We start from the raw sequence: 11,757 nt of genomic DNA on the forward strand, positions 1-11,757 counted from the left end.
AAAAACATTAATACCGGCCCAAATACATACCCGTGCAATTTTGCACGGGTTTAAAACTAGTACTATTCTATAACAATTGTATAGTAGCATTATACAACCAACGTATATCTAACTGGGTTTATATGTAAATTTTTTGAGCTCTAAAGTTTATGATTATAGATAGATGGTAATGGGTCGTGTTGGATCGGGTTTTGCAAGATCCAAACCCGATCCACTTACTTATTGGATCACCGATCCATATCCAAAATTTTAAAATACATATCCGATCTATTATACTTTTTTCAAATCCATTAACTGAATAATTTTTTTATTAAGATCGGGGTAAATCTAAATTATTTTATAAAATAGTGCTAGTTTGAAACTACTTACCTATTAGGAGTATGATCATTTGAACAATTTCTTTGACTTTTTTAAAAAAATTGTCTTTATACCCAAAATACCCGTATTTTTATTTCGCGTATTCAATCAATAATAAGCTCTTCGTTCTCATTACTTCGACCATTTTTGGTACTCAGTAGATTTTTTTTAACAAAAATAAATTGGTCAAGCAGATTGTAAATGACAAATTGGATTGACGAGTTTTACTAGTATATTTTATTAATTAGCAAATTTAGTAGAAATGTTTGGTAATTAACGTATTTAGGTTAATAGATTGTTGTATATGTGTAAATGGTTAACAAATTCATTTTCTATAATCTAATAAAGTGAATATGTTGGAGGAGCATCATATTATAAAACAGTAGACGATTTAATATTAATGTACTATTGCAAACAATTTTTTGCATTTTTCATTATAATTGTTGTTTTGATTTAAAAATGAATGTATATTTATCTAATGTAGACTAATTGCGAAAAATGTTATACACTCAAATACTAAAATGATGTAAACATAAAATTGTACAAGCTTATTCCTCATTCAGATATGCCTGTGTAATTTTGCACGGGTTTTAAACTAGCTAACTAAATATTTTGTGAATCTTTCAACATTTAGGTTTTTTAATGTGTGCTCTAAATCACATGTTAGAAAAACTGTTATAAGGTAGGTATACTCCATGCCTGTTAGGTTGTTATGCCTAATCCCCTTTTACTGCTAAGAGGATAAAATCTCTGTTAGTTTTCCCTCCAAAATGCACCTACTACCTAAATATAGAAACAAGTGAAAATTTCTATCATTAATTTATTATCTTTTTTAATGAATATATTCTTATAGTTAAACTCTAATATTTTAATTATGATTTTTTTTAATTAAAATAAAATAAAATTAGTATTAAATTATACTCCCTCCTATTCACTATATTCATCCCCTTTCCTTTTTGCACAAGAAATAAGAAAGTTAATTTGGACCACACAAAACACACTACCCCACCTGCAATTGAATTTAGACCACATAAATCAACCCAAAAGAGGAAATAGGGAAGAAAACATGAATAATCCGAAAAGGGAAATAGGGAAGATTATAGTGAATAGGAGGGAGTACTAAACTATAAGTTGCTAAATTTTATAGTAATGCAATAATTATTACTTTAGAGAATAATTTGACACATAATTACTATAGTTACCAGCAATAGCATCCAACTTCATCCTAATCTTCTTAACACTTTTTGACATATTTCGAGCGAAACTAAGACGATTGAAACGAGAAAAGAAAAGACGAACCTCTCCAAGAATCGCACCCTTTTGAGCGATGAGCTCCTTCTTTTGGTTGATCATGGTGACGAACTCATCCAACAAATCGTCAGCGTCGTAAACTGCATCCTTGAGCTCATCAATGTATAACTGAGCTTGATTGGACAAAGACGTGAGACCATCTTGCTTGGCCTCCGCATCCTTGAGCACGGCTCTTACGGTGCACACGGTGCGCTTGAGTTTTTCCAGTTCCGACTCATATCCGAAAAGAACGCAAATGTCTTTGAGCTCAGAGCATTGCAAGGCCGCAAAGAGTGTTTGCGCTACCGATAGCACTGTTCCGAGATCCATTATTATTTTCGTTGATATTTTGTGGTGTGTGTGGAAAAGTAGATTTGTGTGGTTGCTGTTGGTTCTTTTGTAGACTTTTAGCACACTGTGTGTCTGCAGAAGCAAAAGGCAAATACTCATTTTAACAAACAGGCTAGATACAAATTCTCATTCTAGAGGGGTTAGATATATTTACGCGCAAATCATCATTTGTACCGGTACTATTCCGTTACAAGTTTGTGACCTTTTACAAAAAACAAGTGAGAGGACAAGTGGTATGAGGGCTAGCTATGAGAGGTCATAGGCTTGTGACCGTCATAGGAAAGACGATTTGATATTTACGTGGGATGATATTTAATCCGTTTTATTATTTGATAATGATATGGCACCACCAAATGATACCGAATCTCGGAACCGCCCAAAACAAATAATACTTCCTTCATCCTACTTTTATTGTCCCCTCTCTATTTTTAGATGATTTAAGAAAAGATGATGAAATACCAATTATACGGAGTATCTCTTAAATTAAAGGGAATGAGAACAATATTCACTTCCAAAACCTAGGCTTATAGCTAAGATTATATGAAGAAAAATAATTAATAAAATAACTAATTTAGACTCATGCAATCAAATGTGAAAAAAATTATATGAAGAAAAATAATTAATAAAATCAAAACATTACGCCCAGCTATGAAAGTTCTAATATTTGAGAAGATATACGGATTCATAATAGGTTGAGTCCAACATATATACTTCTAGAATCTACATAGTATAAAAGTCAGGTCTTTTCTTGGCTTCTGATTGGCTGCAGAATTTTAAGGAGTGAATTAAATGTAGGGCCCCCCATGATTGTTAAGTTAATTAATTAGTCTCTCCCCTCCTTTCTCATCCTAATTATTAGTTAATTTTGCTTTTGTCTCTCACAAATAATTTACAAATATTAAGCTAATAAAGATTCATTCAACGTTAAAAAGTTGCAAATAATTTTTACAAATTATATTAATGATAAGTGCACATCAATTATGTGCTCATAAAATTAAATTGAATAAAATCTAAATTTACCATCATATAATCTCATTTAAGAATTTATGGCAGTATAATAAGTAATAATAACATTAAAATTACTGTAAAAATTATTGTGTTTGTTGTGAAAAAAAGCGTAAACTTTAATTGACAGGATAATTAATGTGGAAATCTTTAAATCTAACATTAGATTTAGTGAGAAAATCTTATCAATTAATCGTGAATCATAAATAAAAAATATAAAGTTCCAATTTTTCTTTAAAATGACTAAACAAATATTGACAAAAAGATTGCATCTAGCAATTATTTAGCTAGATTTAACAACCTTTTTTCGAAAAAAAAGGAATTCTTGAATAAAAAAAATACGAATCCAACAATGCATAAATATAATGATAAAAATGATAGATCAAGCTAAAATTAATGTAAACAATACTTTAAATCATCCAACAAAATTAAAAAGAATCATGCTTAAAACATACTTACAAATTAAAGCTCTATTACTTACAAAAGAATCACTAGATTGACATGCTTGGACACATTTTTTTCGTTACAAAAACAACAATTTTGATACTTGAGAACTGAGTTTGAAGCCAAATATGTAACGACGCTGAGACGGTAGACGAGTTAGAGAGAAGACGTAGTGGTAAGGATGAAATGAAGGTTGAGAAAATTTAATGAGAGATGTGTGGAATGACACGATTTTTTTTTGGGTTTATTCTCCATAATGCAAATGAAAGATTCCAGTGTATTAATTAGACTTATTGGAGGCTTTAGGGTTTTAATAAGGAGAGTAATAGATTGGAGAGGGTAAATTAGCTTCATGCAGTTATGCAACAAGTTGAGTGTATGGGCTTGGGTTTATGCAACGAGTTGGTGCAAATATTTTGAAAATTAATTTATATATAACATTCATATTTAATCAATATTCATTTTTGTGTGTTTATACAGAAACACCCATAAAATTTAATTTATCGTTAAATGATAGTATAAACGTCACGCAAATTCTCATTTAATACGACATTATCCGTCTTACGGGTCAAGTATAATACCACTTGAGTATATATATATATAAGCCAAATATGTTTTTTTTATCCTATGCATTCTTATATACACAAGTGATATGTATCAAACCTGTCTTAAGTTTAAGACGTATAATGCCGTCTTAAGAAAGATTTATTGTAAAAGTCATATACTCTTTTCATATTACCTTTAACGTTAATTAAATTACATGTACGTTGAATCTCTAATTAAAGACTTATTTACATTGTCACGCATTCACATTTAATAACGCACATTTATATACTCCTATATCCAATGATAGCACATGTTATTACACCGTGCATTTTTTGCACGGGTTTAAAACTAGTAACTTCCAAAACCTAGGCTTATAGCTAAGATTATTCACTAAAACTTAGGAGAGACGGTCTCTCACTAAGTTATTGAGAGACCAATCTTTCGTACCCTTTTATTTGTATTTCGTACCCTTTTTATTGTTGATCGTGACATAGTAATTCCGTACCTATTTACATAATAAATGTACCCATTTTATCATTAATCATGATTTGTACCTATTTTATTTCCTTTAGTACCACATTTTCTTAAAATTGTACAATGGTCTCTCAATAAAGCTTATTAAGAGACCGTCTCTCACGAGACCTACACAAGATAATTTTAGGCTAGAAAATTTCAAGTTTTTCCTAATTTGATAGTAAAGAGAGGAAGCTAGCAGGAAAGTAAGGTTTCGGTCCACATAGACGAGAGATGCTAGAAGGTTACCTAAGCTAATACTCAGTTTGGTAAGGCATTTCAGATACCTGATTTGGTTAAAATAGCTTATTTGACCAAAATTTCAGGTACCTAATTTTTTTGTAAGTGTTTGACAAGTAGTTTATTTAACCAAATAAGTTACCTGAAATGAAATGCTACCTAGAGTAGAATTTGAGATTTCAGGTACCTGATTTGGTTCGATTTTCCGTTTTTACCCTTTAAATCTATACTGTTAAATAATTATCATATCTTTTTTACGTCATTTCATCAAAATCAGTTACCTTTTCAGTTAATTTGCCAAACATTTTCTTATATAATCAGCTAGCTTATCAGTTCCTAATTTTCAACTACCTTATCAGTTACCTTTTCAAATTTCAGCTAGTTTTTCAGTTTTCAGCTACTTTTTCAGGTTTCAGCTACCTTTTCAGTTAATTTTATCAAACAGAGCCTAAGTCTCAAATACACTGGTGCCTACATAGTTTATCTCGGGCCTAATCCCTTTTTCTGGAGCTCTAAGAAGCAACGTATTATTGCTCGATCATCTACAGAAGCTAGCTAAGTACCCCTACTCCATTGCAAACACGGGTGTTGAACTTTATTGGTTCGGAAATATACTTTGTGAGCTTCTTATCAAGCTACTCGTCTCCAACTATTTTATGTGACGATGTAGATGCTACTCATCTTAGTGCTAACCCCGTCGAAGCATTTAGCTCTAGACTTTCATTTCATTTTTGAAAAAGTGCAATCTGGGTCTCTTTCTGTCACAATTGTTCATAATGATGATCAATAAGCTAATGCGCCAACTAATTTAAACCACTACCCCCGTCTTTAAATGTTATTATCCAAGATCAGTCTCAACTTTCCAGAAACTTAGATCTGAAATTTTTTTTCCTTCATTTCCTTTTTCTAGCATTTCATATCTCCTTCTTCATAATCATCTTTCATCTTCCTCTTGTTTATGATTATGTAGATTGTTTGTCTCTTTTTAGTCTTTTAATTGAATTTTTTTTCAGTTTTCTTTCTTGATTTTCACTTTCTCAAAGACTAGACTTTAAGTTACTCTCCATATTAGCCTAGGAGAGTTCTTTTTAGTCATATGTCTTAGCTAAAGAAGGTTTAAATCAAGAATTAAAGAGTATTTCTTCAAGAACTTATGTTCAATTTGTTTGATTGTATCACATCTTTGTTGATATTAGAATGTAAGTATGATAGAACCTTCTTTTTAGATCTCAATAATTCTATTGAAATCAGTAGTAAGGGATCTGTTTTAAGGGATTTGTTCTTGAGGTGAATTTGGGGAAAGTGGTATGAGGGATGGCTTGCTGTTGTTGAAACAGTGAGGAGGGGATGTTGAATTTTTTACACGATTATACATCTGTATTTTCTTCATACTCTCCGATTTTCCTTGTTTCCAGCTACTCCGTTTGATTGTTAGAAGACTCTCTCTTTAAGTTCTTTTTATTTTTTTATTTTTTATGGGCTTTAAGTGACATTCTTGCATTATAAGAGTTTCCTATTGATGCCCTTTCATTTATTCTTGTTACCTGGTATGTCGAAAATCTGTGATTTTCTTCTACCATTCTCATCCGCAAGGATGATATAGGTTGATTTTCAATCAATCTAGTTTTTTTACCTAAAAAAAAAAAAAATAAAAAAAAAAAATAAAAAAAAATAATCAGTCCCTTTGGCAGGTCATCTATCCATCTTACGGGGGACATGATAAGATTACGTCTTGTACTTTTTTTTTTCCTATTTTGTTATATCTTGTTCACACTTTTATTATTTCTTGTAAATCTCTCTAGTTTTAGCAATTATGTCAACTTAGATCTACTCGTGTACTTGTATAAACACATGTTAACCTCATCAATATAATTTAAGCTTTCAGCTAAGAAACTGAATTTTTTGGTTAATGAGTGTTCATTAGCAAGCTAATTAGAGAATTATTGTTAGTTTCAAACTATTTTGCTTAATAGTGTCCACGTCATCACTTTTTATTTTTTTTTCAATTTTTATACAAAACCGCTAAGAAACCTAGCGGCTTTACAAAATATAATCGTCCAAATATTTGTATCAGTTTTCTTAAAAATAAATAAATGAAAAGCAATGCCGCTGAGATTCTCAGCGGCTTATTCCACCAATTTCCAACAATTTGCATTATTAAGTATACTACAAAACGGCAATACTGATATGGTAAGCCGCTAAGATTCCTAGCGGTTTTGCCTTTTATATATAAGAAAAAAAAACTAAATGAAGCCGTTAGGTTTCTTAGCGGTTTCATATAAAAATTGGAAAAAAATAAAAAGGGATAACGTGAATATTATGGACCCAAATAGTTTCAAATTAACGCTAATTACCTAATTATTTTGCTAATTAACCAAAAAATTCGAAGAAACTAGTAGTATAGCGTAAATCACCTATTTTTGCTAGGCATGATTGAATTAGGAAACTAACTTTCCAAGAAAAAAAGTGCACCTCTATATATATATACAGAGCACGTCTCACACCAAAATTATCTACACATAACAAAGCGTACGTTGTCCATCATCATATATTGTATTACACAAACATCACCGATAGGCGATAGCAATACAGATCGAAGAGGTATTTTTCAAGCGATTTAATTAATTAAACAAAGGAGAAGATGAGCAACATGAATGATCCACCTTTATGTGCAACCGGATGCGGATTCTATGGAAATCCAACCCAAAACAATCTTTGTTCTAAGTGTTTCCGAGATTCCCTCAAGAAAGCAACCGTAAAACAAGAACAAACTTGTACTAATACTACTACTACTACTATTTGTAGCAACAACAACAACAAAGACGACGTCGGAACTAAGGTTGCTAATGAGGGCAAGACAATGAAGAAGAGGTGTGGTTGTTGCAAGAAACGGGTTGGGCTGACGGGTTTCGAGTGCAGGTGTGGACAAGTGTACTGTGGGTCTCACAGGTACCCTGAGTTACATTCATGTCCGTTTGATTTCAAGGGACTCGAACTTGAGTCTTTGTCCAAGACTTTGTTTTCTGCGGCGGAATGCAAGGCCGATAAGCTTCATTATCGCTTGTAATATTAATTAGCGTTTCATAATATCATTTTCCAGTGATTGTAAACATTTTTTTGAGTTCCTTGAGCCAATTGAAAAATTATTTGATTACCTTAGATCCAATCAAAGACGTTGGGTTTTGAGACGAAGCGCTGTTTTATACCGTTGTACGACATCAAGGCTAGACTTCTGCACTGATTTTTTAAATATTGCACTGTACACATCAGCTTTCCAATCTTGAACAGAATCATATATAGTTAGGCCTTCTACGTGAGCACACGACATTTTCGGGCACTCAATTATCACCATCTTTTTAAATCGAGGAACAGATAATGGATATGGCTCCATCCCAACCCTAGGATCAATGATTACCGATCCTCGTGACCAGGCTTCCAGCCTTGGCAACCCTTGTAAATGAACGTGTTCTAGGCAGGGAAATGATGATAACATTATTCCTCGTTCATTATATCGGTCCACTACATATTCCAGTTTTGGCAAATCCACCAGCTGTAGTTTCTTCAGATGACGGAGTCTTCCCAATTTAGGAAGGTACTCCAACGCCTCACAACTTACAATTTCCAAAGTGACGAGATTTGGGAGACAGCTTGGCAAGCCATCTCCCCTCGCCCAGCTTGGCAATCTCACGCCTCTGAATTCCTTAATTGTCAACCCCATGAGATTAGAATGCGGTTGGAGCTCCTCCAACAATGCTTCCTCATACTCAATACTTTCATATCTACCTTCGTGCTTAATAGCAAGCAGAATACGAGTGAGATGCTCCTTACTTCGTATGTATGCTCCTTCCCCATCGTCTTCCTTGACATATGTTGCATTTTTAGGCGGTTGGATATCAATCTCAAGGGAACCCTTCAATTTAGTCAGTCTCTTTAAGTCTTCTAGTTGATCAAAATATTCCTTCATATTCGAACATGTCGACCCCACCATATACCTACTCAGTGTGTGCAAGGAAGACAGTTCACCTATGCCTGACGGTAGATACTTCAACCTTACGCATCTAGATCTGAAGCTTACGTAGCTTACATAGCTTTCTCAAATCTTTGGGCAACTCGTTCAATTCAGAACAACTAGCTAATTTCAGTGTCAGCAGATTGTGTAGCTTTGTTATTGATTTCGGGAGTCCCTTAAGCTTATCATTACGCGAAAGGTTTAAATATCTTAAATGCAGTAAGTTACCTATTGATTCGGGTACAACTATGAGCGCTGTATCACTCAGGTTTAATGATCGTAAACGCACACAAGTCGTTATAATCAAACCCGCGAGTAACTCCTTATCTTTCCTTCCAAATCCAAGACAGCTACGAATGTGAGCCTTAGCTGAAAACCTTTTCAAGAAGTTCTCTCCCACGACCGACAGGTGACGGATTCTTTCATTCAATCCCATGGGATTCAAGACCACTTCACAGATTTCTTTTCCGGCCACGTCTTGTGCAATGTCATGCATAAGATCATGTATCTTAAATGAGACAATCTCACCGTACACGTCCCTCTTTACATCTTAATAAATCTCTCCAATTTAAGCCATTCTTCACGATCTTCGGTCCATACATCGTCTAAAACAAGTAAATACTTATTTTCGGCTAGTTGTTGCTGAAGCTGGCATTGAACCTGATCGAGTGAGTAACCATCGCATCTATCATCACCCATAGCCGATCTCAATATTTTAATAAGATTGTCTTTTACACCTAGTTGACTTTGACCTTGATCGGACACACAAGCCCACATCCTCAACGAAAACATGGCCTTCACTCTCGGGTCATTATACACAAGTTGAGCAAGCGCGGTTTTTCCCAAACCTCCAATACCAACAATGCTAACGAAATTACACCCATTGTGATTACCTTCAGAAGATACCAACATGTCCAATAGTTTTTGCACATCGGCTTCTCGACCAATAATATCGCTCTGATTGACATAAGAACAAGTCTCCTCCATCCTAACCTTAATAGGCTCATAGTCGACTTTAAACCCGAACTGACTATAGTTAACAGCAATCGCATCCAACTTCATCCTAATCTTCTTAACACTTTTTGACATGTTTCGAGCAAAACTAAGATGGTTGAAACGAGAAAAGAAAAGACGAACCTCTCGAAGTATTGCACCCTTTTGGGTTATGAGCTCCTTCTTTAGGTCGATCATGGTGATGAACTCATCCAACAAATCGTCAGCGTCGTAAACTGCATCCTTGAGCTCGTCAATGTATAACTGAGCTTGGTTGGACATTGACGTGAGACCATCTTGTTTGTAGACTATGGTTCGTTTAATCAATGAACTAGATCCGATCCGTCCTAGATAAGACGTATATTACATAGACTAACCTGCTGCCCACAATCAAAGAGAGCCGTTGGCTCTATCATCCAAAGACAGCAACAAATAATCTACCTCCTCTGTTTTAGCAAGGAATTATTTTCCTTCTGTATATAGCGGATTCATTCGATTGTATATATAGCATTGTTTATACCTCTTGTAATACACAATTATCATTGAATATAATCTTTACTTTACAATTCATTCTCAATATCTCAGTTTAACATGGTATCGAGCTAGGTTTCGATATTTCTTTCTTCTGCCGTCTTTCTCTCTTCTTTCTCTGTTGAATTTTTTTTTTCTTTTCAAATGACAAACTCTGAGGTTGTGCAAACATCAACAACCCAGACCCCATCTTATCAAATGGTTCACATTGAAAATACCGGCCAAAGTATCACCCCGGTGGTTTTCAACGGAAACAATTATGATGATTGGTCTCGATCGTTTCATCTTGCGCTCATGGCTAAAGGCAAACTCGGGTATATAGATGAAACAATTTCTAAACCCGAGGCAACGGCTGCAACTTTCGATGCCTGGCAGTCGGCTAATGCACTAGTATCTATGTGGATATTCAACACGATTGATCCCACACTTCGTACTCAGATTTCTCTCCGTCCGGAAGCAAAACAGGTTTGGTCGGATATTAAAAATCGCTTTTGTCAGGTTAACGAATCCCGTATTTACCAATTGCAGGCTGATCTCTTAGCATGTCGTCAAGGTCCGACTGAGTCTCTCGTTAACTATTTCGGCCGAATGACAGCAATCTGGAATTCTATCTCTGAACTTGACGCACTGCCGTCATGTTCTTGCAACCCTTGCAATTGTGATTGGTTGTCAATTATCACTGCTCGACGAGAAAAAAAACGGGTACGTGATTTTTTAATTGGTCTTGATGACCTCTTTGCCAATACCCGATCACACATCATTGGTATTACCCCTCTTCCCTCATTAGACCTCGTTTACAATCGACTTCTTCAAGACGAGGGAGTTCGTCTTTTAACAGCCAATAAAACAGACCCCACCTCGTCTGTTCCTATGGCTTATGCAGCCCGTGTCCACCAAGGCACAAAGCATTCTGGCGGGGGAGGGGGAGGGCGTGATAACCGTCGCAACTCGTCTGAACCTTCGAAATACTACTGCCCTGCTTGTCGAATATCAGGCCACAGCCTGAAATTTTATTACCAGGTCACGGGGAATTATCCGGAATGGTGGGGTGACCGACCTCGTCCTCGTATTTATCTTGACCAAAATGCTACTGACCTCACCAACGCCGTATTTGTACCCAACCCCCGTAGCAAATCCTCTACTGATAAACCAAAACCGGCTGCACCTGGGTCCTCTTCTGGTTCATTTCCGAAAGCTCTTATGGCGTCTGGTAAGCCACCTACTACTGCTGCTTCTACATCTCGTGCTCCCTTGGCTCAATTCGATAAACTCGATCTTAATTCCTTAACTCCACAAGAACTGGAAGAGCTTGGTAATTTGTTGCAGGCACGAAACAATGAGGTCTCGACTGACCGTCTCAATGGTAATATCCCTTCTTTTACTTGGATTGTTGACACAGGGGCATCCCATCACATGTCGGGTTGCCTTTCTTTTTTTTCGAATCTGAGGAAAATTACTCCTTTATCCGTCGGATTACC

At 35.1% G+C, this 11,757-nt stretch overlaps 1 protein-coding gene across 1 annotated transcript; it reads left to right on the forward strand.

The window, feature by feature from the left end:
- Nucleotides 1-7,396: 7,396 nt before the first annotated feature.
- On the forward strand, nt 7,397-7,813 carry LOC141654741 (zinc finger A20 and AN1 domain-containing stress-associated protein 1-like). Its single transcript, XM_074461858.1, has one exon. It carries the CDS (start codon nt 7,397-7,399, stop codon nt 7,811-7,813), a length of 417 nt encoding a protein of 138 aa, XP_074317959.1.
- Nucleotides 7,814-11,757: the final 3,944 nt, after the last annotated feature.

Source organism: Silene latifolia, chromosome 5 (assembly GCF_048544455.1).
Source record: "Silene latifolia isolate original U9 population chromosome 5, ASM4854445v1, whole genome shotgun sequence".
Classification (NCBI taxonomy): domain Eukaryota; kingdom Viridiplantae; phylum Streptophyta; class Magnoliopsida; order Caryophyllales; family Caryophyllaceae; genus Silene; species Silene latifolia.